The 27,570-nt window shown below is 68.4% G+C and overlaps 1 protein-coding gene across 3 annotated transcripts; it reads left to right on the top strand.

Annotated features, from left to right (window-relative positions):
- GPSM1 (G protein signaling modulator 1) lies at positions 1-27,570 on the top strand. 3 transcript variants are annotated; one of them, XM_027966188.3, is made up of 14 exons: positions 1-172; positions 7,338-7,559; positions 8,245-8,380; positions 9,053-9,195; positions 9,412-9,535; positions 9,724-9,839; positions 10,404-10,559; positions 11,400-11,508; positions 12,541-12,664; positions 18,466-18,536; positions 19,219-19,398; positions 24,498-24,654; positions 24,955-25,163; positions 26,155-27,570. In XM_027966188.3, the coding sequence occupies exons 1-14, from the start codon at positions 108-110 to the stop codon at positions 26,359-26,361; spliced, it is 2,019 nt and encodes a 672-aa protein (XP_027821989.1). In that variant the 5' UTR covers positions 1-107; the 3' UTR covers positions 26,362-27,570. The 3 variants fall into 3 exon arrangements, with proteins under 3 accessions (XP_027821989.1, XP_060267634.1, XP_042101397.1); XM_060411651.1 differs by lacking the exons at positions 1-172; positions 7,338-7,559; positions 8,245-8,380; ... (4 more) ...; positions 11,400-11,508; positions 12,541-12,664 and adding an exon at positions 14,161-14,303; XM_042245463.2 differs by lacking the exons at positions 1-172; positions 7,338-7,559; positions 8,245-8,380; ... (6 more) ...; positions 18,466-18,536; positions 19,219-19,398 and adding an exon at positions 21,954-22,086.

Below are 27,570 nucleotides of genomic sequence, written 5' to 3'. Positions count from 1 at the left end.
GGACGGACGGACGACGGGCGGGCGGTGGACAGCGGCCCGCGGCCCGCGGACGGGCGCGAGGGGCCGGCGCGAGCGTGGGGTTCGCGGCCCTCGGCTCCCCCGGCCCCATGGCGGGCCCGGCGCCTCCCGCCGCCGACGAGCTGCCCGGCCCGGCCCGGCGCCTCTACTCCAGGTGGGCTGGGCGGGCGGCGGGGACGCGCGGGGACCGGGCGGCGGGGGCCGTGGACGCAGGAGGCGCGAGTGGCCGGCCCGGAACAAAGGCAGCGGCGGCGGCGGCGGGCGCGCAACGTGGCGGGGATGCCCCTCCCAGCCGGCCGGCGGGGGTGGGGGGACGCGGGGTGCCGAAGGAGGGTGTCGGGGTCAGGGTGCCCCAGGGCGGAGGAAGGGGAGTCCGAGGGTGGGGGCGCTGGGCCTGCCACTGACCACCCTCTGGAAACCGGCAAGGGAGGGGCGTCTAGGGGGTGGGTAAGATGGGCCCTTCTCGACACAGTGTCCAGGGCTGGGAGAGGGGCCCCTTCTCCAGCCCTGCCCTGCCAGCAGCTGGCCTCTAGCACAGCAGGTGTGTGGTGGGGGCTGCCAGGACTGCCCTCCCCAGCCTGGCACCTCCTTCCCACTGCCACAGCACTTGTGGGGAGGGGACCACGGGTGTGTCACGGGTGGGGCCCATCACTCCCCACCCACCCACCAGATGCCCCTGCTTCAGCAGATTGCAGCTGGGCTGGGGTTACAGAGCCAGGCAGCTGGGTGGGTGTGTGCCTGCCTGAAAAGGCGCCTGCCTGGGGCGGGTTCCCGGGTGATGCCAGTGGTCCGGGCCCTGTGCCCTGTGCCCATCGGGGATGACGGCGTGGCCCTGCCCCTGGGCCGCATGCCTGCTTGGTGACTCCCTGCTGGTCGAGGGCGTGCTACAGGTGATGCCCTGGGCCCGGCCTGGGATGGGGAGGGCACAGGCCTCTGAGGGCTTGCCTTCGTGTGCAGGTGTCTGGCAGAGCGGGGCCGGCACGAGTGCTGGGCAGGGCCTGCTTCCTGGCTGCGGCTCCCGGAGGCAGGCCTGGCTCCTCATGGTCTGGACAGGCCCCCGCCTTGTAGTGACCTCATCTAGTTCCCCCAGCCATCCTTAAGACCTGGGGGGCTTCTGAGTCTTCAAGGGGCCTAGCATGGGCTACAAGGATTCTCCAGCCCAGCCGCAAACCTCTGCCAGGTGCCCCACCGCCCCTCTGTCACCCCCTCCACACCCTGACCTGTGGAATGAGGCCCTGGCGGCCCCTCCCACCTCTGTCTGGTCTGTGCTGCTGGCTGGAGACACAGCCCCCATTGTGTGGTCTCGGGATGGAGCGCTGAGCCCCCAGCCTGACTCCCGGGCCCCACGCAGGGGGAGGAGCGTGCCAGTGGGTTTACTGGCAGCTGACCCCGGAGGCCTGTCCTTGAGGACTCCTGCACGGCAAACCCCCCAACCCCCTGCCCCTGTGGGAATGGGGCCCTCTGCGGGCCTCGTCTGCCCAGGGTGGAGGCCACGTTCTGGAAGAATGGCAGGCGTTGATCTGGCTGTGGGTGTGTGTGCAGGGGAGCTGCGGGTGGAGGGGGCCCCTGGGCACTTTAGCCTTGGGAAACCCTGCGCGGTGGAGCGTGTGGTCCACGTTGTGCTAGCCTCCCCGCTAGGCTTGACCCGGGAGCCTGATGTGTGGGTGGGTACAAGCACAAGGACCATGGCCTCGGGGAGCCGTCTGTGGGCAGGGCAGCAGAGCTCAAAGCGAACACCCAAGAGGCCCCGGGTCCTGCCTGGACTTCTTGCAGGCTGAGGGGGGGCATACCTGGCAGAGGTTGGGGGGTATACCTGGCAGAGATTCCGAGCTCATGGGCAGGAGCCTGCTTTCAGGGTCTGTGAGGAGGCCCATGGGGATGGGGGTCGGACCTGAGCATGGCTGGGTATGCGCAGGGTCCTTTCTGCTCGGAACTAGCTTCCAGAGGCCGCCATAAAGCTGTCCCCTTGGAGCCTGAGTGTCCAGGGAGCCCCGCTGTGGTGTGGGAGCCCAGGGCTGCCCTCAGCCCGGCATCTGGATGCCCCACAGACAGGAGCCACTGGGTCTGAGCACTTCACGGGTGGCTGTCCCAGAAACCCCAGCGTGTGGGGGGCTCCCTGGGGCCAGGTCAGGTCTCCTCTGCCTTGTCCCTGCCCCCTGGCCCCTGCAACCTGGTGGCTCCCCTTCCCATACCAACATTCCTGCCTGGGGAGATGAGTCCGGTTCTTACAAAGTGGGTCCTGCATTTGGGCTTCGCACTGGCACTGAGAAGGGACTGAGCGTGAGTGTGTCCACGAGCCCACCATGTCCCGCGGGGGCCCTGGAGAGGGGACCAGGTCACGTAGGCAGAAGTGGGTGGGGTCTCACCGGAGCGATTAACACTGAGAACCCTGGTGCACTGCCCCTGGGCCTGTTTCGCTGGGGCAGAGGTGTGGGGCGGAGGGCCCGGGGGAATGGGCAGGTAGCCAAGAAGCCCCCACAGTGGGGGAGCCGTGGGCCGTCCTCTTCTGAACTCCTGCCTTCTGTGAGGCCAGCAGCTGAGTGCTCCTGGCAGGGGCTGGGAGAGGAGACTTGGGTAAGGGGCTCATTAGAGGTGCCCCCACCAGCAGGTTCCCGGATGGGGATGCCATGCCACTGGGCTCCCTGGACGTGTGACCCTCAGGTGCTTTCTGAAGCTGGTGGCAGACACGCGTCTCCCCTTCAGTGCTTCCTGCCTCCACCAGGCCGCCTGTCCCTGCTGTTCTGAGCATCCCCAACACTAAAGGGGAGTCAGTGTGGCTACACTCTGGGGACGGCAGGAAGGGGTCGCGTGGGGGCCCTGGGGCGGCTGCCCAGGCACCCAGAGTGTGGGTGACGGCCTTGGACAGGGCTGACTGCCTTTAGCAGAGAGGGGTCGATGGGGACCCAGCCCCCCGCCGGTGAGCCTCTGCGATGGCGCCCAGGGGACACTGGGCCGTCTGGGGAGACAGGCAGGTGGGGGCCTGTGTGGGCGGAGGGCAGGGCAGTAGGGGCCAGGGCTGACGGCTACTCTCGGACGCTGAGGACGGGTGGGAGGGGTACCAGGGGTGACTCGGTGGCCAGAGCAGTCAGGTCGGCCGCTGGGCGGTCAATAAGCACTTCATTAACTGGTGAGCCAGTGGGCAGGTGGCGGGAGCTTGGCAGACAGTGCCCTGCCTCCTGGCCACTGTGGTCTGGCTGCTGGGAAGGCTGACCCTGGTCAACCACTTTGAAGGAGAGGTGTTCCGGGCCGTGCTGGTGCTGGAGAGCAGATCTCACAATCTCACAGGTGGACTTGGCCCTGCTGGAGCAGGCAGTGTGGTCCCTGAGGCCTCTGAGGCTGTGGGCCTAGTCTCGCCCTAGGCTGTAGGGGACTGTTGGTTAACAGTTAGGCACCCGTTTAGCCCACGTGGCAAATCCCAGGTGTACGCCCCTCTCTGGGTTTGAGGGGTGAGGCTGGTGAAGGGGGAACTGAGACCGCAGTCCTGGGCCCTAAAAGCCCTGGCCAGTCTGGCCCAGAGCCCCAGGGAGCCCCTGTCTCGTGCCCCAGCGGCCTCTGGGTGGACAGGCCTGCTGGGGGCCCTGCCGTCCTGCAGCGTGGTGTCCTGGGCAGTGGACAGGGACAGGCAGGCCGGCTCGACAGGCCAATACTGAAGCGGTGGCCTCGGGGTGCCACAGCTCTAGCGCGTCCCCAGTGGACACGGCTCCGACAGATTCCTCCAGGCCTGTGGAGGTGGTGTGGAGATCAGACTTCCAGAACCTTCTTCACTGAGCGAGGAAGTCGGCCTGGCCAGGCGGGGCCGTCTCGCGGGGGAGGGGAGAGGATGGCCTGCAGTGCTGGTGTTGGGGGGCTGCTGCCCCGGGAGGCGGAGGAAGGACCTGGGGTTGACATGAGGGTGCAGAGTCTGGGGGTTCAGTTTATTGGCAGGAGCTGGGCAAGGAGGAGATGGTCCAGGCCCTGTCCTGCCCCTCAGCTGAGCCGTCCCGGGGGTGGACAGAGGCCTCAGGGACTGGAGGAGGGTGCCCTGTCCTGGACCCCCTGAGAAGCAGGGCCCGGTGGTGGATGTGGGTGCGGCTGGCCTCAGTCCTCATCCTCACACCCTTGATCTGCCCACCCAGTGCCCTCCCAGACACCCCTGCCCTGGCCAGAGCAGCAGCGTCTGCCGACCCTGGTAAGCTGATGCTGGCCTGGATCAGTATCCCGGGCGGCTTTGCCCCAGGCCTCCCGCCGCCCCCCCCCCCGCCATCCTGTCTCTGCTCAGACCCAGGTGGTCTTGGGGGTCAGGGCCCACCCTGGCTCTCACTACCCATGAGCCTCTCCCTCCCTGTCCCGGGTTCCTGCTGCAGCCTCGCTGGGCCTCCTCCCTGGCCGAGGCCCGTGATTGAGACAGGTGAGCGACCTGGCAGGAGGGGCTGCCCACGGGGCCGTGGGGGCAGTGGGCGGACAGAGCGCCCAGCAGGGGTGGGTCACTGAGGTGCCCCGAGGGGCCTTGGGCTTCTCCCCGCTGCTCTGCCAGACCGAGCCCCGGGGCTGGGCTTCAGCACTGAGCACCCCCACCACCGCTGCTCCTCCAGAGGCTCTGCCCTTTGCCCAGAGAGGGTCACTCTAGCCTCCTCATCAGCCACAGCGCTGGAGGAGCTGGGAGCGGGCTGTGAAGGTGGCCCAGGGGCTGGCGGGTTTCAGGAAAGGCGCTGGGGTGGCTGGAGGGTGTCTGCTCATCTCAAGGCCCCAGCCCTGGGTTCCTCCAGGCCCTGCCCCCAGGTGACACTCGAGGCCTGGAGCTCACTCGATGGTCAGGCACTGGTCACCCAGCAGCGTCCTGGAGGCTCAGGGGACTAACAGGGTGACTTGGACCCTGTGCCCCCGTTGACCCTGCTGCAGGCCAGGCTGGGCGCAGGGGCGGACACGGCAGGGGTCCAGGAGGACGGGGCAGGGCCAGGTGAAGACCCTGTCCATCCCAGCTCTGGGGGTGGGGGTGGGGGGCCACTTGCACTGGGTCCTCACTGCTCCCACAAACCAACCAGGTGCTCCAGGCTCCTTTGTGCTGTGTGGCCGGGTTCTGGCCCCGAACCGCCACAGGGCTGGGGGGCAGTAAGAGTCTGGGGGCGGGGGGTGCTGGTGCTGTGCTCCCCCTGCTGGCTGTGTGCCAGCCCCTGAGGGGAGCATGTGGACAGGCTCCCCTGGGGCTCCTGCCCACCCGCCCTGCTGACGGTGCTGATCCCAGCTCTGAGCCGCCCTTGATCCTCTGATCCGCCACAGGCCCTAGGAGGCTGTGGAGAACCTGCCAGAGACCTGGGGGGTCCGTGGGAGCCCGCTGCCCCGGGGGCGAGGGTGGGGGGCGGGGGCACGGGACCCCGTGGCCGGCACACAGCCAGGACCAGCTGGCCGGGGAGGAGGTCAGAGCCCCCCCCGGCATGCCGGCTGCTGTCCCCGAGGGCCCACCCGCGGCCCTGAGCTTGGCCGAAAAGGCCGTGTGCAAGGTGGTGTACGGCGCCCCGCGCCCGCGCCCGCTGCTGCTGCCTGTGGGCCTGGAGCTGTGGCTGTATGTGCAGAAGATGCGAGACCTGCGGGGGAAGAGGTGTGGCGGGCAGGCGGGTGGGTGGGCAACCTGCAGGGGCGGGGGTGGGGTTCCCGGGACCCCCCTGCCTGGCGCCCCCCCCAGGAGGAGGCCTCCCCCCATTGGCACTCCCGGAGACGGCCACACACCCTGGCATCGCACCCCTGTGCCCTTGACGTCTAGGTCCAGGGCCCTGCCCGCTCCAGAAACCTCTGAGCTACTGCTGCCGTGTGTCTGGGCAGGGAGGGGGCGGCTCCTGCGATCAGGTCAGGGTCAGTGCCCGTGGGGCTCCGGAAACGCCCACGTTTTAGACCCTGAGTCCCCGGGAAGGAGAGGGCAGCTGGCCATGTGGCAAGCAGCTGGGCAGGGACAAGCAGGCCTTAATTAAGGAGCCCCATGCATGGCCCTGGCGGTTGGGGTACTGCTGCCCGTGGGCAGTGATGTGGCGTCTGGAGGGCAGGGCGCTCGGCGAGGCGGGTGTGTTGTCAGCGGGACACGCTGACGGGTCTGACGGCCGAGTCTCAAGGCCGGGTCCCTGACCTCCGGCTCTCAGAGGCTGCGGGCCTCTGGTTGAGTCTCGGGGAGGCTGGGAGAGGGCTGGGTCCCCAGGCGCAGGCCCTGCACCCTCCAGGAGGAGAGGATCAGTGACCCCGACGTGGGGGGGTCCCGGGGAATGCCTTGAGCCTGTGGGGTGCAGGGCACAGGGCTCAGCTTCTCTGGGGGTTCGCAGCTGCGTCCCGGCCTGTTCTCGAGGTGTCACCTGGTTTTCTCAACGACTCAGGGGCAGCACGAATGGACACTGTGATCTGTCTCAGAGGGGCCTTTGGATAGGGCGGTTGAGAAGCACTGACCTAGAAAACGTTGCCTGTTTCTTAGGGAAATACGTTGACTCCCCGGTAACTCCTGGCGTTGCTCAGTCCTAACAAGGTGGGAATGAGTTCGGGGGTGCAGCGGGCCGTTTGGCGAGCACACTTTAAGTTACTCTTCCACGAGCTCTGGTGACACGTGAAGGCAGTGGGAGTAAGGGGATGGGGACGGGGTCTTGAGCCGCCTCCCACCTTTCCGGGGCGCACTTTTGCAGGCTGTCTCAGTGGGGTGGGGTGGCAGGAGCCCCCGCCCTCTCTTTAGGCCCCCGCCAAGACTCCTTCTGTGCCTGCCACCCTCCTGTCCCCCTCTGGCTCCAGGGCAGGACATCGGCTCAGATGCAGCCTTGCCCCCAGAGGTTAGGAGGTTCAAGAGCTTGGAGGTTGGGCCCCACCACTCTAGGACACAGGACAGGGAAGGGGCTGGTATCGGCTTTCACCAATGTGGCCCCGACTGTCTCGTGACCCCATGAGCCTCCTGTCCTCAGCGGGCATCGGGCCCGCCCCAGGCCGCTGTGGCCCCTCTGGAGGGTGGCGGGCGGCGCCTGGCCCAGGGGCAGCCCCTCTGCCCAGCAGCCAGGAGCCGGGCCGGAGGCTGTGTCCTCCAGTTGCAGGGGTGGCTGCAGCTGTGCTCATGCGGTCCCCCGGCAATTGGGGTCCTGGGCTTGGTGGCGGGGGCAGGTGGGGACAGACAGTGAGGCTCTGGCACAGTGAGCCACACAGCGTGCCGGCCTGGGGGGGTAGGCTCGCTGCCCAACTCAGAGCTGCCTCTGTTCGTTCATCCAAAGGGAGCCGGGCCCCAGCCGTCCGGGGGGGCCCCGCGGTGGCGAGGAGGAGCCAGGGCCCCAGGCCTGATGGTGTTACCGGGCCGCTGAGACCCCTGACCCGTCCTCTCTGCCCAGGATGGAGGCCTCATGCCTAGAGCTGGCCCTGGAGGGTGAGCGGCTGTGCAAGGCGGGCGACTTCAAGGCGGGCGTGGCCTTCTTTGAGGCCGCCGTGCAGGTGGGCACCGAGGACCTGAAGACGCTGAGTGCCATCTACAGCCAGCTGGGCAACGCCTATTTCTACCTGAAGGAGTACGCGCGGGCGCTGGAGTACCACAAGCACGATCTGCTGCTGGCCCGGTGAGCGGCCCGACCCCGCCCGCCCCGCGCCGAGCGGCCTGCCCCGGGGCCCGCCCCGCGCCACCGCGGACCCCGCCCATTCAGCCCCCGCCCCGCCCCCGGCCCGCGCCGAGCAGCCTGCCCCGCCCACTCAGGCCCCGCCCCCGCCCGCTCCACCGCGGACCCCGCCCATTCAGCCCCCGCCCCGCCCCCTGCCCACCCCGAGCGGCCTGCCCCGCCCACTCAGGCCCCGCCCCCGCCCCGCGCCCCCGCGGACCCCCGCCCATTCAGTCCCTTGCCCCACCCCCGCCCTCCCACAAGCCCCCCTTTCCCAAGGTCTCCAGTCTCCTCTGGTCTCCAGAGCTTCCCCCCGCCTGCTGCCCCTCGCTGTCCACTCCCAACCCCAGTCCCCAGACCTCCCAGGCAGGGCCGGGCTTCTCCGTTCTGAGCACCTTGGCCACAGGCCTCCCCCTCCAGCCCTGAGCTGTGCTCCCTGGCGTTCCCAGCCTTGAAACTGGGCTTCACCAGGGCCTCCCCGAGACCTGACCTGGCTGACGGGCGATCCTGGGCTGGGCCCACCCGCCTGGGGACCCCTGCCCAGCACCATCCCAGGGACTATGGGCGCCCCTGGTCCTCAGAGGCCCTCACCTGGGTCTATGCTGGGCTCAGTCCTGAGTTCGGCCCCTCACTCCTTTCTGCCCTCCAGGACCATCGGTGACCGCATGGGGGAGGCCAAGGCCAGTGGGAACCTGGGCAACACGCTTAAGGTGCTGGGCCGCTTTGATGAGGCCGTCGTCTGCTGCCAGCGGCACCTGGACATCGCCCAGGAACAGGGGGACAAGGTGGGCAGGCAGCATTGGCTGGGCGCCCCAGCTGGGACTGGGCCCCAGAGGATACCACCCAGGGCCCCAGGCGCCCGGGCTGGGAGGAAGACGGGGGATGGTCCCTGTTCAGAAACAAGGGCGCTTCTGGCTCACATGGAGGCCGTGGGGCTGAGTCCTGGGCCCCCGTTTTCCCTGTCTGCTCCCCTCTCACCGACCTCCCCGCTGAGTCCAGCGATAGTCCCCATCGCTCCTGGGCCAGGGGGCGGCGGGGGTGGAGGTGGCTCTGGGAGGAAGCCTGGGCAGAGAGGCTCTGCTGAGCCCCTGATGGCTGCTCAGTGTCCTCCCGGTGACCTTGTGGGGTCAGTGTCCCTGCCTCTGTACGGATGACGTCACTGCCTCGGGAGGGCTCCACTGCGGAGAGGTCACCGACTTGGCCCGGTCCCCCTTGGAGGTGGCAGAGCTGGAGTCCTTATCCGGGGTGTTAGAGGGGTGACCCGGGAGGGACAGAGCCCTCCTTATGACCCCTGCCTTAGTGTTTGGACAAGGGGATGCCCTTGCGCTCGTAGCCCCAGGGGCAGGGAGGACCACAAACCAGGCCGTGGGAATACCAGCTCTGCGCGCAGGGTCTGGGCGCCTGGCTCCTTGGGACTGCGGCTTTGGAGGCAGCCCCGGTCTCGGTGTCACCCCCAGGTCGGGGAGGCGAGGGCTCTGTACAACATTGGCAACGTGTACCACGCCAAGGGCAAGCAGCTGTCCTGGAGCGCCGCGCAGGACCCGGGGCACCTGCCACCTGCTGTCCGCGAGACACTGCGCCGGGCTTCCGAGTTCTACGAGTAAGCAGAACGGGCGGGGCCCCGGGTGGCTCCCCTCCCCACAGCACCCACCCCTGGCCTCCTTGGCGCCCGAAAACCAGAGTCCTCGAGCTCAGCACTGAGACGCTCCCATTAGGGGGCATGACCCCCGGGGGCCACGGGCTCAGCATCCTCTGGCCTAGACGGGCGGCAGGGCGTTGCTGGTGGGGATATGGCTCACACGCACTTGGCCTCCAGGAGGAACCTGTCCCTGGTGAAGGAGCTGGGTGACCGGGCGGCCCAGGGCAGGGCCTACGGCAACCTGGGCAACACCCACTACCTGCTGGGGAGCTTCACGGAGGCCACGACCTTCCACAAGGAGGTGAGCGGAACGGCGGGGCTGCCCCCAGCCCCCTTGCTTCGTCTGGGCTGGGTGTCTGGGCTCCTGGGTTGCACCCTGGGCACGCGGATGTTGGGCTGGCTATGCTGGGTAGGGGGGCAGCGCCTGCCACCGGTAGCAGGTCCTGGGTTGCCTCGTGACCACCTCAGGCCTTGCGTCTGTGTCCTCAGCGCCTGGCCATCGCTAAGGAATTTGGAGACAAAGCAGCGGAGAGGAGAGCCTACAGCAACCTGGGCAACGCCCACATATTCCTGGGGCGCTTTGACGTGGCCGCCGAGTACTACAAGTAGGCAGCCCCCCACTGCCCGGCCAGGGAGAGGGTGGGCTGGGCAAGGGCGCCTGGACAGCAGGCCAGGGAGGCGTCCCACTCCCCACCCCCCACCACAAGGCCTGCCCACCTGTTCCTCCCAAGGCCTGCCCACTCAGCGCCCCCCCCGGGGCCTACCCGCCTGGCCTCTCCCAGGGCCTGCCCGCCTGGCCCCTGTCAAGGCCTGCCTGCCCAGCCGGTGGGCCCTAGGAGGGCGTGGGCGAGGGCGCCTGGACACCAGGCCAGGGAGGCACCCCCCCCCACACCCAGCCCCCGCCACAAGGCCTGCCTGCCTGACCTCCCTGGGGCCATGGGTTGAGGGGGGCAGTGCTCTGTGTTGCCCCAGAGGGGCAACTGGTAGAGCCCAGAGAGGCCCCCATGGGATCCTGGGGCTGGATCCACGACCCCCGCATCCCTGTCTACCCCTTGGAAGGGGGCTTGGGGAGCGCAAGCAATGCGCTGGCCCCCGGCGGAGGGGAATCCTGGAACCCTCCTCCCTTCCTGGGTGACCCCCTGATGCCCCACACCGCCCCCCCTCCCCAGGAAGACGCTGCAGCTGTCCCGGCAGCTCAAGGACCAGGCGGTGGAGGCGCAGGCCTGCTACAGCCTGGGCAACACATACACGCTGCTGCAGGACTACGAGCGCGCGGCGGAGTACCACCTCCGGCACCTGCTCATCGCCCAGGAGCTGGCCGACAGGTGTGCGGCGGGGACGCGGGCGGTGCAGGCCCTCGGGGGCTCCGACCGCCCCCTCGGGCCCCAGGCCAACCACAGCAGCCTGTTGGCCCGCTGGTCTGGGTCTGAGCCCCGCTCTGCCTCTGACCACCAGGGGACCCACCCGCCTAGGGCTCAGCCTTCTTCCATAGGTCAGCCGCGCCGCTCACCGGGAGGCACTGGGGAGACCCCTGGGTGCTGGGCCGGCTGGGCCCCAGTCCCTGGCCTGTTGCCCCCTTGAACAACACCCGCTCCTCTCCCGCCTCCCTCTTTCCACACCTGTGTGCAAAGAGACAGACTGACTGACAAGACCCCTAAGCTCACAGCTGCTCGTGCAGGTCTGGGGTGGGGGTAGCGGCCACAGCAAGAAAGCTCGGAGTCCACAGGCCAGAGCCCCTCGTGGCTAGAGGAGAGGAGGGGTCTCCCAAAGAGCCGCCCTGCCGGGAGGCTTCACAAGGGGCCGTGGTTTTTCTTTTGGGTCACGATGTCTTGGAGGCAGTCCGAGGCGAGGGCTGTAGATTGTAAATGTACATAGGGCCGCTGAATTGTGCACTTTATGGAGGTTGAGGTTATATTACTTTTCCCTCAATTTAAAAATTAATGAGCCAAGGAAATGAAGTCGCTGTCACCACCAGGGTGAGAGCCTCACCGGCCACCTGGGGGTGGTCGAGGCCACACCTGGACCACCCACCCTCCCCATCCTTTACCACCTCCCATGGTAGGGGGCCTGACCACCTGGAGGCTGGGGGCTCGGGACGGTGGGACTGAGTGGGCAGGCTGGCAGGCCTGGCGGGCAGATATGGACTCAGTTTCCCTCCCTGGCAGAGTGGGCGAGGGCCGGGCGTGCTGGAGCCTGGGGAATGCCTACGTATCCATGGGGAGCCCAGCCCAGGCCCTGACCTTTGCTAAGAAGCACCTGGAGATCTCCCAGGAGGTGAGCCGGGCCTGCCCTGCCCTCAGCCCCCAAGCCTGCCCTTCACCAGTGTTGGAGCCCTCCCCCGGCCCTTCCTGGCGTTGCCTGCAGACATCTGGGCCATGTGCCTCTGTGTGCCCTGAAGTTTTTCCTGGTGGTCACCATCTCCTGCGAAGGGGCCCCGCCACTCCGTGACTTCAAGGGCCTAGCGGCCCCTCCTTTCCTGCAGCCAGACGGTCGGGAGGGGCAGCAGGGGCTCATTCTCACCCCTCCAAGTGTCAGTGTTGCCTTTGGAAAGCCACCCTCCGCTGCGTCTGTCCCTGCCAGAGCTGCACCAGGCTGGGCCTCGGCATGCCTGCACCCAACACCTGAGTGGAAATAACCTGCCAGGGGCAGTCCTGGGCACGAAGGCACAGCCACTCCGCGGGGAGGGTCTTCCCCTGGGACTGCTCAACCAGGCACCTTCCTAGGGAAGTGGGCCTGTCCACCCAGGCCCTCCCACCGAGGCCAGGGTCGCCTCTGGGTTGGTGGGCATGGGTGGGCCCTGGCTCCTGGCTGGCCCCGCCTCGCCTCACCCCTCCCGGTCCTTGGCCCCCACCCTTCCCCTGGGAAGCAGCCCCAGGTACAGAGCCAGGTCCCCTCCCTCCCCAGGGCTGCCCAAACCCACCACCGCCCCATGTCCAGGGACGGGCAAGGCCCTTAGGTGTCCAGGAGGTGGGGGGTGGGCAGGGGAGCTTGGGTCAGGGGAGGGCCTGGGTGGGGGTCCCTGGAGCTCCACTTGGGTCCCCCGCCCGCCCTTCCTGTGTCCTGCTTGCGGGTAAGCACAAGACCTCCCTGCCACGAGGGTGCTCACCAGGGCTCCGGGGGATGTGAGGCTGAGAAAGGCCGCCTGCCCACCGGAGGGCTCCACGTGGCACAGCTGGACTGGGCTGTGGGGGGCTGTACGCACCGTGGGAGACCACTCCTCTGGGCGTGGTGGGGCCCGGTGCCCTTGGAGCCCCAGGGTGGCGGCGGTCCTGTAGGGGCCTGCTGACTCGGCCCCCCTGGCTGCAGGTCGGGGACCGCAGCGGGGAGCTCACGGCCCGCATGAACGTGGCGCAGCTGCAGCTGGCTCTGGGCCGGCTGGCCAGCCCGGCAGCCGCGGAGAAGCCAGACCTGGCCGGCTATGAGGCCCAAGGTGAGTTACGGGCCGGAGCAGGAGGTCCCACGGCCCCCGCCCCAGGCTCTGACCTCAGCTCGGGTGCAGGGGCCTGGGAGGGCAGGGATTGGCAGGTGGGCTGCCAGCAGTCGGTGGACACTGGCTCATGCTGGGGGGCTCGGTGGGGTCTGCCCCCAGACTGGAGAACGTTTAACGGAGCTGCCAGGTTAGCGGCGGGGTCCCTCAGAAGGTGTTGAGCCCCTGTCCCCGGGGTGTCAGCCTCTGAGGCCCATTACCCGCCTGTTCCGGAGCTCAGTGGGGGGTGGGTGAACGACGGGGTGCCGGGGGCAAGTTGGATCCAGAGATGGAAAGTGGTGACGGACAGACGGGGTCTCTGCGGGGCCAGGGGGCCCGGGGCCGGTCCTTTCTGCCTCTCGGGCAGCGAGGGCCTGGGGTCACTCTGAGTGAGCCCCTCAGGTTTATCACCAGGGCAGATATGAGGATGGGGAGGGGGGCTTCTCCCTGGCTGCCCCTCTTCCCTGAGACTGAGGAATGTCTCCAGGCAGAGGGCTGGGCCTGGGGGAGGGCTTCTTGTAGGGACAGAGTGGGGACGGGGCTGCTGGAAGGAGGGAGGGGGGCCCAACCAGCCAGAGGCTGGATGCCAATCACCTGAGGCCAGCTGATGGCCGCAGAGCCTGTAATCTCACTGGCGGGCTCGCCCCGTGTAGGTCAGTGACACTCCCCCAGGCAGAGATTAGTGAGTGTGTGTTGGGGGGCAGAGGGCAGGGGGGTCAGGAAGGGGAGAGAGGAGGGGAAAGGCAGGGGGAGGGGTGGCTCTCAAGTTTCCGGGGAGTCCGGCCCCCGGTCCCTCGTGGCTGGGCTCCCCAGGTGCCTGCCTGCCCTGGCCTCTGAAGCTCCCTGGCCCGTCTGGCTGCGGTACTGGGTCTCTGGGGTTTTGGGCTGTAACACTGGGGGGTTCGTGACAGTGGCCAGTCTGGAAGCCAGGGACACGCATTGCCCTCTGTGATGGAAGGGAGGCAGCAGAGGCTCTGGGACCCTCTGCCGCCCTCGTTCTGGGGGTGCTGTGGCCGGTGAGGGTGGGGAGCAGTGTGGCCCCCCTCCCCTCGCTCCCCACCCCATCCCAACCTGTGCACACTGACGTCTGCCCTGCAGGCGAGGTCTCCCCAGGGTGGCAGCTCTGTCCAGGACCCCCTGGCACACTTGGCCCTACAAAACCGCCCTCTGGGAACCCCAGCGGCGGGTGGGGGCAGGGCCGGGCCCAGCATCTTGAAGGACTCCCCCGGAGGCGCGGCCCAGTGGCCATCCGCTCTCCTGGTGTTTTCCTTCTCCGGGCGGGCTGAGGAGAGGGGGCCGCGGGGTGGGGCGGGAACAAGGCGGCCTCTGTCCTCCCCGAGCCTGCTCCTTTGCTCTGCCCGGGGCCAGACCCTTCCCCGCCAGGGCCCCCGGAAGTCTCCTCCCCGCAGGCCGCCAGCTCCTGGCCGCCAGCTCCTGGCCGCCAGCTCCTGGCCGCCAGCAGACGCTGGATGAGGCCGTCCTCCTGGGAGGACGGCAGCAGGGCCCAGGCCTGCGGAGGCAGATCAAGGGGCCCGGGGATGCCACTGCTGGAGGCAGGCCAGCACCCTGAGCCTAGGCAGCCCCGGAGGAGACCCCGGATCCGGTGAGACTGGTTGGGGGGCGGGGGCCGCAGCAGGGCTGTCTGCAGGAGTGGCATCGTGTGCTCATTTACTCATTCACCGGTTCATTCCGGGGCACGCTGAGCGCCGGCGGTGGTCTGGCCCAGTTTCCGGAAAGCTGGGAGACCGTCTTCTGGGAACTGTCTTGGGCACGGGGAGTGTTGGGGGGGGACAGCTGCAAACCCAGAGCTTGGTAGTGGGGGGGGTGTAACCAGCCCTGGTGGAGGGGTGTCCTCACAGGAAGAGGGAGACCCTGGCCTGGGTCGGGGGGACCGGCCACAGCCCTTGTGGTGGGCGTTGCCTCGTGACACCGGTGAGGCCTGTGGTGGTGCTGGGCCTGGTGGTCACTGGCCGGCTGGGCCCCAGGCCTCAGGGCCTCTCCTCCCAGCCTCGATGAAGACGGGCAGTGTGCAGCTGCAGGCCCCAGGGCCAGCTGGGTTCAGTCCGTGTGACCCTCACGGCCCTCTCTGCCCCCACCCCAGCAAAGAGGTCCCAGAGCCGGTCTGGGTGGGCGGGGCTCTGCCTTGCCGCCAATGCCCCGGGTTAGGGTCTGTCCTCCCCAGGTGCCTGGTGTGCCCACCCCTGCCCATTTCAGCAGGGTGCCCCGGGGGCGGGGCGCGGTGGACAGTTTCCTGCACCCCCGGCGGCATGGTTGGTGCACAGGACGAGGGAATCAGTCCTGAGCCCTGGGGGCTGCCCATCCGGCCCCTCTGCGGGACGCCCATCCGCCCCACCGCCCCAGCTTGTGCCTGCCACAGTCCCCTCACCCTCTGGGCCCTGCTCGTGGTGCCCTGGCCCCAGAGCCCCAGGAGTCCCTGGACACCACGCCCAGCCATTTCTGGAGGCGGGGTGTACGTCGGTGTCACACCTAAGTGACTGCTTAGGCTACGGGCTCTGGCCCTGGCTGACCAGGTTACCTCGCTGAGCCACCGTGTCCATGTCTGAGAAGCGGGCTGGCTGGTCATCCTGGGAAGGTGGTGGGCGGGGACAGCGGCACGACTCACGCCCCGGGAGGGCTGAAGACCAGCCCTCTGTCTGTCGGCGTTCAGCAAGTGGCCTGCAGCCCACGCAGGCTCCCGCGATGGACAGACCAGGGCCGTGGGCCACGGGCGCCTGCCTGTCCCCGTGTCTGTCTCCTCTCTGGCTCCTCTCAGCCTGGCCTCCAGGGCTCTCAGGTGAGCCTGCCCTGTCACCTGCCCCACGCAGGCCCGCCTGCGACCCAACAGCCCATCCCGCTCTGGCTCGCCCCCCGGGGCTCTGCGGCCTTCTCCAGGCTGTTGCCTTGTCTTGAGCCCCCGTGTCCATGGTCCTGGAGGGTGGCTGGGACCTTCTTTGCCGGGGACGGCCCGGAGGGGACAGCGCATGAAGCTGCACGTGGCCTCACACAGTAGGCGCTCAGTAAACGCTGGCTACTTGTTCTATTCTTAAAGTACCTGCTACGTGCTGGGTCCTTTCCGAGTCTGCGGGCCGCAGCAGCGATAAAAAGCGACCCGTGCAGAAAGGCAGTCATGCTTCAGGTGCTCTGGGAGCTGGCTGGGGTCTGGGGTGGGGTGGAGGCAGCTGTGAGTACAGCAGTAGGTGAGCCACGCAGAGGCCGCAGTCACGGCCAGCTTGAGCCTTGTAAGGAAGCCCACAGACAGGGTGGCCTGCCAGCAGACACTTAGTCCTCAAGGTTCTGGGGGTTGGGCGTCCAGCAATGAGGTGTCCACGCGGTGGGGTTCTGTGGGGGGGCCTTGTCCTGCAGCGCAGATGGGGTACGGGTGGAGCTGAGAGTGTGGAGGGGCTGTGCCCCCCGGGGGCCTGTCTGTCTGCTGTGAGCCTCAGTCACCCTCACTACCTCCCAGGCCCTGCTGCCTGGACCATCGCCTAGGAGTCTGGGGCTTCAGCATATGAAATCTGGGGGACCCAAACTTTCAATCTGTACATGACATTTGAGTGAAGACGTGAAGGAGGGCAGGGAGGGTGCCCGGAGCTCGGGGAGGAACCGCAGCCTGGGTGAGGGAACAGCCGTGCAAAGGCCCCGGGGCAGGGGAGGGGGTGGGGGTCTCGTGGACCTCATGTGAGTCCCCAGAACTCTGGGGCTTCTCTCGGGCCCTGGCATGGAGGAGGGACCACAGGGCAGGGCTGGGAGGGCGGTTCAGGGCGGACTCTGAAGGTGGAGCCGCCAGGAGCGGGCAGTGGATGCAAGCACGGAGCCAGGGGCCCTGGGCTGGGCAGCTAAAAGACCTGCGAATTGGAACAAGGAGTGTCGAGATGCCCGGTAGGGACAGGAATGAGGGTGAGGGGCTCAGACTGGGTGGCGGTGGGCAGTCCTCAGGAAGTTTTCCAGGCCCGACCCCCGGGTGGGCAGGGCAGAAAGCCAGCCAGCGGCGCCTGAATGCCCCCAGTCAGGGCCGGCTCAGCCCTAGGACCGTTGGAAGTGCCGGGTTCAGAATGTGCCGTGCAGACAGAGGGTGCATTTAGCCCAGCCCAGCCGGAGGGCCTTCTGCCCGCCATCCGCAAGGGCCATGAGGGGGCCTGCCCCGGAGCCGGGCGTGGCTCAGAGGGGCCGTTGGTGGTGGGGGCCGGGGCGGGACGGGAGCAGCTGTGCGGGGCTGGGGCCCGGTGTCCAGGATGGGGAAGCCGCGTGGGGCCTCGAGGGAGTCCGGTGAGGGCAGCTGAGAGCAGGCCCCGCCAGCTGGGGTGAGTAGGTGCCTTGGGACGGGGGTCCCTCTGGCTCTGTTCACTCCTTGTGTGGGCGTGGTGGGCAGCGGGGTTCCCCTCTTTCTGCTCCTGTCCTTCAGCCGTGGGCCGAGGCTGTGCCCCTCTGGCTCGGGGCCTGGCTGAGGCCCACCGTCCAGCGGCTGTTTTCTGTGGGGGCAACAGCGGGCCTGGCCTGACCAAGGGGGCTGGGCAGCAGGGCTGGGGGCTGGCAGCTGGCCTGGTCCTAGGCCTGCGGACACCTTGGCACAGCTGGTCGGGCCGTGGCGGCCGCTCCCTCCCCAGCTCTGGGACGGTGGCCACAGATGCCCCTCCAAGGACCCCTGGCATCACCAGCCCGGCCGGCATGTTTCTTGGCCTTTGGGGAGCGGCGGTATGGGGGTCAGGGTGGCTCCTTTCACCCCTGGGGGCCAGGGTGGGGAGGAGGGCACGGCAGTCCAGCTGCCACCTCCAGCTGCTTCGGGACGCCTGCCCCTTCCTCGTGAGGCTCCAGACGTTCCGTTTGTTCAGTCTGGACTGGTCTGGAAGACTGGCCACCAGAGTCGGCTCCCCTCTGGGTACCGTGTCTCCCACGGAGGGTGCAAGTGCAGGAGACAGGCCCAGGCTTGGGGTCGGGGGTGCCAGGCTGGGGGCTCCCGCTCTGCCCCCCGTGGCCATGAGCCGTGGCGTGCATGCCTGGCCTCAGCGAGGGGCTGGATGGCGCGGCCTCCGAGTCCAGCTCCCCTTGCCTTGCCACAGGTGTCCGCAGGGCAGCTCAGCTTCACAGGGAGCCGGGTGCTGTGGGGTTCGGAGGGCAGCCCACCACATCTGTGACTGCGGCTCAGTGGGCATCTGAGATGGTTCCCCTGCACTGGGGCTGGGCAACACGCCAGCCTGCCTGTCTGACTGTGGAGGAGGAGGAGGGCGCCCAGCTCCACAGGGTGTTAACAGGTCCAAGGCCTGAGACGAGACCCCCAGAGTGTCCACCAACACCCGAGGCCTTGCTTGCCCCTCGCCCTGTACTTCCTGGGCTCATCCGGCCCAGCCCTCAGAGGCGAGCTTGCTTGGCCCCCCGGGAGGACCTGGGCTATCTAAGGTATGGGGAGGGTGCAGGACGAGGGAACCGCAGAGCAGAGGCTGAGGCCCGCGGCCGTGCAGACGCAGGAGGGGCGTCCCGGGGGAGGGAACAGTGGACACAAAGGCTGGTGGGGAAGAGCCAGGCCCAGAACTCGGTGGGAAGCTGGAGTGTGGGGTTGGGGCCCAGCAAGCCAGACTCTGCCTGGCCCCTGTGCGGTCAGCGCCCTCTGGACACCTGGGTACTTGTCCAGGTGGGGCACGGAAGTTGTGTGGACATTGTGCTGGCCCCCACGTGGGTCAGGAGGTGGGAGCTGTTGGTCCCTAGCCCCCGGGCCGGCTGACCTCAAAGCCTGGGCCTGGTGCCAGCTGATCGGGCCTGCTCTCTTGCAGGAGCCAGACCCAAGAGGACGCAGAGGCTGAGCGCGGAGACCTGGGACCTGCTGAGACTACCCCTGGAGCGGGTGCGTGGGGACCTGAGGCAGCTGAGGGACAGGGTGTGACCAGCCCAGGTGTGTGTGTGGAGCTTGTAAACGCCGCTGGGGTTCCTGCCTGCATCCAGTCCGTGCCAGGGGAGGCCGACGTGCCCTCTGTGGCTCAGGACCCTGCACAGGCCCCACCCCTGCCCAGAGGGGCCCCTGGAGGCCCCATGGCTTCCATGGGCTCCCTTCACCACCCCCTCGGTCCCGCCAGCAAGGCTCGACCCACCCAGGGTCAAGCCGCGGTCCCTAAACGTGGCAGAACCCCCGCGGCCTGGCCAGCCCCCGCCCCGTCTGCTCGCAGGTAGAACAGTGGGCCCTGGCGCTCGGGACCCCCAGGGGAGGGTGCTGTGTGGCCCTGGAGCCGTGGCCTGCCCTCTCGGAGCCTCTGGTTCCCACAGTGGACTGGACGCTGGTCTCCATTATGGACAAGGCTCAGGGCCTCCCACGGTCACCCAGCATTCAGCCCGGGAAGGTGGGCGTTGGTGGGGGGAGTCTGAACTCCTACAGCACCGCCCTGCCTCTCCTTGCCCCCTGGCCACCTGGGCCCCTCGTGTTCTCTTCCCTTGGGCACCCGAGCGCCTCCGCCGGGGTCGGCGACCCTCTGCCCCCCGCGCTGGGGAGCGCTGGTTCGAACCGCTGGCCATGCCCAGCCTTCCCCCTCCAGGAGCAAAATGGAGACAGCCACCACTCGGGGGACTGGCGGGGGCCCGGCAGGGACTTGCTCCCTCTCCCCGTGAGGAGCAGGAAGTACCAGGAAGGGCCCGACTCGGCTGAGAGGAGGCCGCGGGAGGGCGGCCACTCCCCACTGGACAGCGCGGACGTCCGGGTGCAGCTGCCTCGCACGGTAGGTGACCCCTCCCCGGGCGCTGACGGAGCCCCTGGGGGGGCTCCACTGTCCACCCTGATCCACCCTCCTGGAGGCCGGGCCGGGGTCTCTCCAGGGGCTGAGGAGGTTGTGGGTCTTTGCTGACCCCTGGCTCCTGGTGGACACAGGTCCTGCTGAAAAGCCAGGGCACTCAGTGCGGTGTTGACTCACTGGCCGGACGGAAGCCTCATTACAGGGACCACAGGCAGCCCAGGAGGGGTCTTCAGGACAGCTTGGGATGCCGCTCAGGTCCTCGGGCCCAGTCAGCAGCCCTGTCCTGGGGACATAGCGTGCAGAGATGGATGGACAGGGGCCGGGTGGACAGATGGACGGGGACAGACGGGGGTGCGGGGGGAGGGGCAGGCTCCTTGCTGCCGGGCAGGCGTCCCGCTGTGCCTGGGCACCTAGTTGGCCTCTCCAGGCCCTCGGGGTCTGGTCAAGGTGCAGGAGGCACAGAGGGGCACATGCCCCGAAGCGTGCAGGTTCAGAGGTCAGCCTGGAGCCCTCCCCCTACGCAGAACCCCTAGGTCCAAATCTCTGAGAATTAGTCTAAAAATAGTTCCTTCAGGAGTTTAGTCAGCACCTCCCAGCCTCCGCAGGCTGTGGGTGCTGTGTTGGGTATTCTTAGATGCTTTGCAGCCATCTTCCCACACGCCTGGGGCGGCCTCCGCTGACCCTACCTCACCCCAGCCCCACTGGGCGGCTGGCCGACGGCCACAGTCTGTGTCCGTGGAGTGGGATGAGGGAAGGGCGCGGGGCCGAGGAAGGTGCTGGGACCCCTGCGTGGGGCTCCGTCAGGCCCCAGGTGAGAGGGCCTGCTTGCTGCTGGTGCTGCCTGTGGGAAAGGAGCCGGCCCTGGCCCCCCCCTTGGCCCCTGGGGCAAGGACGTTGTCCCTGGCGCAGCAGTGACTTCGGGGTCTGACTAGGTGTGGCTGTGTGTGGTCTGAGAGGCCCGAGTATTTGTCCTGGGGCAGGGTTTTGGGAGCAGGGCCGTGTCAGCCCTGAATGTCGGGGGCATTTTGGAGTAGCCCACCCAGAGGGGGGTGGGCAGGACAGGACCCGGTCGGGGAGCCACGGTGGGCTCTGGAGCAGGAAGCCCTGGCCTACGCTCATTGCCCCACCGCCTGGCTTCACGCAGGACTGCACGTACCAGCCGATGGTTGTCCGGGCTGTGAGACGGGGGCTGAGGGCGGGGGCAGAGCCTGCACCCCAGCTGCTTGGCAGCACCCCTGCCCCCACAGCAGGAAGTGCAGAAACTAGTCTGACTCTCGAGAACCCTTCAGCCCCACCTACCTCCCTACACAAAGGCAGTTTTGGAAGGTGTCCCCAAGAGGCATCTGAGCCAAAGCCATACACCCCACCCTCCCATGTGGGGGCGCCAGAGCCTTGGGCCCCAAAGGCAGGACCTGAGGAGGCGAGCACAGGCCGCCCAGTCACAGCCCGGCCGACCTGCCTGTCCACTGGTCCAGCCGCTCCGCGCACCTGCAGTCCTGGGACCCCTTCTGCCAGACAGGTGGCCGCTGAGGGGCAGGGTGTCACGGGTGCCTGTTCACCGCAGCCCTGGAGGGGACCCAAGCCCCTGGGAGGGAAGGAGATGGCCTGAGGGCTTCCAGCGGGGAATGGTGGGCTGGGATTCTGAGCCAGGGTCAGCCTCCGACACCCCCCGGTGGGGCTGTGTAGAGGAGAAGGTGGGGCTGCAGGCCGAGGCAGTGCCCCTGAAGAAAGATCCCATGACACGAAGTTCAGAGCTTGGCTTCTTGGGCTGGAGGCCCGGACCCCGATAGGCTGAGCCTCGTGTCCAGCAGGCACCCGAAAATAGGCAGCCTTGGAGGGCCGATCTGCGCGGCAGCTCTGAGCCCTCAGTGGAGGGGGCCGGACAGAGGGGCCCAGGAGGGCGTTCTGCTGTGCCCATCCCGTCCTCGCCTCTCCTTCGGGGCTCATGGCTGCCTCCCCAAGAGGCCTTGGGTGGTCGACCCCAGGCCAGGCGGACACTGACCCCAGAGTCCTCCAAGAGCAGAAAGGGATGCCCTCCCCGCCAGGGCAGCAGGAGGCTGCTCTGGCTGAGTCTTAGTCTGAGGCTGGGCAGAGGGTGAGGGGACTGCTGCGTGGGGAGGCGACTGGGCAGGGCCCCCCCCGAGGCCCAGGACAGGGAAAGGCCCCACCCTCTGTCTCTTCCCTGCGCTGGGCCGGCTCAGGCAGGAAGCAGGGGCTGCTGTCCGCGGGAAGGTGCTCCTGACAAGTCCCACCCCCACCCCGCTGCAGTGACCGCCCGAGGCTCCACGCTCAGGGAGATCCTTCTCTGAGTGTTTACGGACAGTGTGTGCATGTGTGTGTGTGTGTGGATGTGCGTGTGGCCCATTTCTGAGTGTTTACGGAGAGAGAGAGTGTGCGTGTGTGTGTGCGCGCGCGCGCCCCATCTCAGTTTTTACGGAGAGTGTGTCTGTGTCTGTGTGTGCGTGCAGCGGGGGTGGGCGGGGACGGGGAGGTGCCCTCGCCCTGGGGCCTATTTAAGCATCAGGCTGACAGGGCCGGGTGGGTCTGGGCAGAGAGGCAGCACTGGGTTCTGCAGGCAGGGCTGCCCAGCAGGGACCCTGGCTTCCTGCCCGGGCTCCACGTGGTCCCGCGCCCCAGTCCGTCTGGCTGCCACTGGAGCAGCTGTGGATCCACGTGAGTGTGGGGTCCCCAGCGCGGTGGAGGCTCATGGCCTCCGGGAACTGGACTCAGGTGGCCAAGCGATCCCCGCCTGGGGGCCAGGGTGGGTGGATGGTCGGCCAGTGCAGTTCCCTGGGGGGCCGGCGCCGTGGGGCAAGTCCAGGGCATGGCCCCCGCCCCCCGTCCTGGGCAGCTGGCCCAGTGGGAGGGGCCCCGAGCCAGGGGTGGGGAGGGTTCCCGCCACCAGGGCTGGCTCCTTCCTCCCAGGGAGGAGGTGGGCTGACGCTTCTGCAGGAGGGGCTGGAGCGGGGCTCAAGCAGGCCTGACTCCTGGATAGAAAGACCAAGTCGGGCTAAGGAGAGCGTGGGGGGCGCCCAGGTCTCCAGGTGCGTCCTGCTGGGGAGCAAGGCTCTGTCCTGAGGGAAGGGCATGGGCCTCCCCCTCCGCCTGTGGCCTCAGTCCAGCAGTGCCCAGCACAAGAGGTGCCTGCCCTTCACAAGTGCTCCTGGGCTCCGGGGGAGGACAGCTGCCAGGCCCTGGGCTGGTCCCGGGTTCTGGGCAGAGGTGGCTCTGGCGTGGCGCCTGGGGAGCCCGGCTTGGGATGGTGCCGTGGAACAGCCGGGAGGGGCCCCCTCTCAGCCCAGCCCTGGCCGAAATGGAGGAGCCTTCAGCAACCTGCCCCCTCCAGGTGCCTCCCTGGAGTCTGAGCTTCAGCCTGTGGGAGGCTGGAGGAGCGTTGGGGGCACACGTGTCCAGTGATGTGGACCCCCCGGGTCACCCCTCCCCTGGGAGGGGCCTGTCGTCGTTCACCCGGGCCGTGGTTCACCTGGGAGACCCCAGCCGGGGCCAGAGGCTGGGCTGGGGGTTGGGAGCACCAGCTGTCCCCTGCGGTGGGACGGGGCTGTGCTCAACCCTCACCCATCAGCCTGGGCCCCCCCCCCCCCGCCCCGCAGGCAGAGCCCTGTGCGCAGCCCTTTCCAGTTCACGTTTGGACGCCAGCCCCTGGCCGCTCTCTGCAGGCCCCCAAGGCCCTGACGGGGTGAAGCCAGTCCCCCAGCCAGGGCCCTTCTGGGCCGGTCGGCGTGAGCTGTCCCTTCCCTCCAGGCTCCATGGGCACCCGCAGGAGAGCAGATCCCTGCAAGGCAGGACTCCAAACTGTACCCCCAGCCTTAGCTCTGGGCCTGCCCTGATCAAGCAAGGGGTAAGGAAGGGGGTAACCTGAGAGCCTGAGCCTCAGCAAGGTCTCCTCGAGAGCCACCCGCTTGGCTCCCGCCCCGCCCCACCGCGCCCACGTCGGCCAGTGGACGAGCCTGGGTCTCAGCAGGCTGCGCTCCAGGACTGAACTTCCTCCCCGTGAGAGGGGCGGGCGATGGGCTGTCCAGAGCGCCGGGGGTCCTCCATTTCCAACATTCCCTCCACAGAGTAAACTGAGGCCAGTGGAAGTGGGCTTGCCCAAGGCCCCCTGCCAGGTGGGACTCAGCCTGCCTCAGTGACCTGGTCTCACGCCTGTCTATCTCGTCCCACCCCCAGCCCAGAGCCATGGCCCCGGCCCTCCCATCCCGACCCCACCAGGGGGCCTTCTCACCCCAGCGTTGGCGCTCACCGGTGCACAGTGATGCCCACCGCGGGCATCTCCCCCAGGACTCCAGCCTGGCATCCCGGCTCTTGCCCTGCCCCAACAACCCAGAGCAGACCCTGGGCCACTGCATGCACCCCTTGGCCAGTGCTCGGAGGAGGGGGCTCAGGGATGAGGGCACCACGCCCCTAGCCTGACCTCAGCCCCAGCCCAGGGTCCTGGCCCCCACCTGAGCTGTCCTCTGGGCATGCCCACCGATCGGGGATTTTATAAACGGGTCCAGAGTGCGGCTGGGGTGGAACACACACGCCCTCAGCTCCTCCAGGTCGGGTTCCTTGCCTTTGGGGCTGGCACCTCCTGGGTCACTGGCAGGGCCCTGGCACCTGGAGTGTGTGGAGCGGCCGTGAAGGCTCCCTACCTGCCAAGGGGTCTAGTCGCTCACCCACTTGCTTGTCTGTTCGTTTAGTGGACAGTGGTGAGCACCAGGCTGGGCGCCAGGGCTCCAGAGGCACACAGGCACAGGTGGCGCTCACTGCAGGGGACAGACATGAGTGCCTGAGGGGGCCTGGGGCACAGGGAGGCTGCTGGCAGGTGGCGGTGACCGCCAGTGCGGGGAGGCACACCAATGTCGCGTCTGGGGAGGCTGAGGGAGACCCAGACGGAGCGGCGGCTGAGGGAGGGGAGAGGTGGGGGAGAACGGTGCTGGGGGCACGGGGCGGGCAAGAGAGGAGGGTCCGGACCTTGGTCCGAGTCGAGCAGCCCCCCGGCCGTGTCCGGGGGTCCACGCGGGACGGCAGGACCACCCTGTGGCTGGCCTGGAGCCAACGCTGACTGCCCGCCCGGCCCACAGAGCATCCCCCGGGCCCCGTCCTCCGACGAGGAGTGTTTCTTCGACCTGCTGAGCAAGTTCCAGAGCAGCCGCATGGACGACCAGCGCTGCCCCCTGGAGGACGGCCAGCCCGCGGCCGCTGAAGCCACAGCCACCCCCACCCTGGAGGGTCGGGTCGGTGAGTCGGCCCCCACCCTGCTGCAGGCTCCGAGGGCGGGGCAGGCCAGCTGCAAAGCGCCCCATGTCACCGGGAGCCCCAGGCTGCAGTCCTTTGAAACCTGTCATCCTCCCGTCCCCTGGAACTCGCCGGGTCGTGTAGGGAGTGGGCGTGGGAGGCTGGGCTCTGCGTTCTCCCCTCCCTGGGGGGGCCCTGGCAGAGCTGACTGAGAGCAGCCGGGGTCTGGGGTTGGCAGAGGCGCTCTCGGGGGCCCCTGGGCGGGGTCCCTGCCTCCCTAGCCTGACCTCTGGCGCCCTGCAGCCCAGCCCTCGCTGACGGCCTCCCCACAGACCGAGGAGTTCTTTGACCTCATCGCCAGCTCCCAGAGCCGCCGGCTGGATGACCAGCGTGCCAGTGTGGGCAGCCTGCCCGGCCTGCGCATCACCCACAACAACCTGGGCCACCTGCGTGGTGATGGGGACCCCCAGGAGCCAGGGGACGAGTTCTTCAACATGCTCATCAAGTGCCAGGTGGGCCTGTAGCCGGGGTCTGCCCCCGCCCCATCTGTGCCCCCTGCCGGGGTTAGCCCAGGCCCCCTCCTGGCTGGGGCCCTGGTCCCTCTGTCTCAGGGTGTTTTGAGGGAGCAGCCCCCCCTGGCTGGCTCGGCCAGTGTTACCAGGTGCCCATGGGTGCTCAGCCCTGTGGGCCCTTCCTGGGCCCCCTGAGAAGGTCACCAAGGGCTCAGGAGTCGAGCTGGAGGGAATCACCGGGCCCCCGGGGTTGTGGCCTGGGGTACCCCACCAGCCATCCACCTCTGGATGGAGAAAACTGAGGACCAGGCTGTGCCTGAGTGCGGAGGACATGAGGGGTCCGGCCACCCACAGGTCCAGGCAGGGGTTTGGCAACCCCCAGGGAAGTGGATGGGGAGGGGGCAGCCCCAGCGCCCGTCCGCCCCACCCATGCAGGAAGCTGGGAAGTTTCCAGATGTGACATTCAATCCCACAGAGGAGAGGACAGCGCCGCCCTGGGCGAGTCCGCGGAGCCTCCAAACCGGCCCCTTCCGAGAACCCCCAAGCCCCCCGCCCACATGCACGTGCGCTCCGGGGACTGCACCGGCTCCCAGCCCTTCTGCGCCAGACCCTGCAGAGAAGCCCTGCTGCCCCCTGGGCCCCCTGACTCCACGGGGCCCTGGGGAGCTCCGTGCTGCCCTACCCTGTCCCTGCGGCTCGAGAACACCCCAGGCCTGGGGGCCTCAGGAGCAAACCTGGGAGGCTGCCTGCACAGCCCCATGTCCAGCCCTGCCACACCCTGAGGCTCCCTGCAAGGGCCGTTCTGGGTCCTGGCTCCCAGGTCTGCCTCTGGAGCTGATGCCCAGGGAGGCCCAAGGTGGCCCGAGCGGCTCTCAGGCTTGAGCGGGCACTGCCACCGGATGGCGGCCCCTGCTCGGAGTGGTCCCTGAGGTGCCTGAGCCCCGAAGGCTGGGGACAGGAGGCGCCAACCTGCGTGTCTCTATCTGCCCAGTCCTCCAGAATCGATGACCAGCGCTGCCCGCCCCCGGATGTGCCACCCCGCGGCCCCACCATGCCCGATGAGGACTTCTTCAGCCTCATCCAGAGGGTCCAGGCCAAGCGGATGGATGAGCAGCGGGTGGACCTCGCCGGGAGCCCGGAGCAGGAGGTGGGCGGGCCCCCGGAGTCCCGGCAGCAGTGCCAGCCCGGTGCCAGCTAAGGCGCCCGCAGCCAGGCCTGCCCCCCACCCCCCAGTCCTGGACGGGGCTGGAGTGGGGTGTGCTCACCAACAGGATGCTCACGGCCCCCTCCCCACCAAGAAGCCTCCCTAGGCTGCGGCTGAGGGCAGGCTCTGAGCCATGCGGCCCCGCCCACTGCGCCGGACGCCGGGCACCCAGCCCCCTCTGTGCCCCCTCCCAGGGCAGCAGGCTCAGGCCGGGGCTCACTCCTGTCCTGCGCCCGCCCCACGCGGTACGTGGCTTCCCGCAGCCCTGCCCTCGCCCTCGCCCTGCCCCAGGCCGGCCTTCAGCATGTTGGCTCCGAAGCCCAGGTGCTGTCTGGATCCTCTCCACTCCCTGCCCCCTGCCCGGCCAAATGTGAAGCCCCGCTGCCCACCCCCCCCACCCCAGAGGCGTCTCTGAAGCCTCCTCTCTGGGGCCACCAGTGACGGGCATTTCTGTTCTCCGGAAGCTGGCCCCGGTGTGCTGAGCACAGGCGTGCCCGCCCCAACTCAGCCTCACCCCTGGGAGGGCCCCTCCCAGGCCCTGTCCCGCTTCCTGCCGGGGCTGGAGAACGAGGACACACGGAGACTTGGCAAGCCTGCAGCCTGAGAGGGCAATGCCCCCCCAACGAGGGTCTCTGGGCCCCACCAGGCATGTCGTCATGAGCCCACAGGGTTGGGAGGCTTGCCACCTTCCTCAACTCCAAGCCCAGGAGCCCAGGAACTGAGCCGGCCTGGTTCTGGGCATACCAGCTGGCAAAGGTCCACCCCACTGGCCATCAGCAGGGCGGGTGGAGCAGCCAGCCCCCCCACCCCGCGGGGCGAATGACATCACCCCCTTCTCCTGCGGGGTGAGCCGCCCTAGGGGTCGGGCAGAAGACAGGCCCCTTGGGAGACCGCCACCATCACAGGCACAAGGGGGCCCCTCCTCTTGGGTGGCACTCTGCCCAGCCCCAGGGTCCTGCTCGGCAAGTGCAAGGAGGCCACTGCACCCCTGCCCCTCTGTACACCCTGGGGAGCTCGGGGGGCCTCCAGTGAGGTGGGGTGGTGGGTGTGGGGCCGGAGGGCAGGGCTCGACCAGCCTCATGCCTGAGGGCGATGTGTATTTATTGCTCACACGTGTTTGCCATGTTGTCAGTGGGTCCTTTCCAGCCCAAGAGGTACATTTGTTCTTGTTTTTCCTGAAAAAATAAAAGTCTGCCAAGTGGA

This window comes from Ovis aries, chromosome 3, assembly GCF_016772045.2.
Source record: "Ovis aries strain OAR_USU_Benz2616 breed Rambouillet chromosome 3, ARS-UI_Ramb_v3.0, whole genome shotgun sequence".
NCBI classification, from domain to species: Eukaryota; Metazoa; Chordata; class Mammalia; order Artiodactyla; family Bovidae; genus Ovis; species Ovis aries.
Note: the sequence above shows the minus strand (reverse complement) of the source record. Positions and strands in the feature narration are given on the sequence as shown.

Excerpts from the sequence above, each read along its gene's own strand:
- GPSM1 (XM_027966188.3), top strand. The coding sequence starts at position 108 with ATGGCGGGCCCGGCGCCTCCCGCCGCCGACGAGCTGCCCGGCCCGGCC. Across the intron at positions 9,536-9,723 it reads CCACGACCTTCCACAAGGAG|CGCCTGGCCATCGCTAAGGA; the intron begins GTGAGCGGAACG and ends CTGTGTCCTCAG. Across the intron at positions 24,655-24,954 it reads CACCCTGGAGGGTCGGGTCG|CCCAGCCCTCGCTGACGGCC; the intron begins GTGAGTCGGCCC and ends GGCGCCCTGCAG.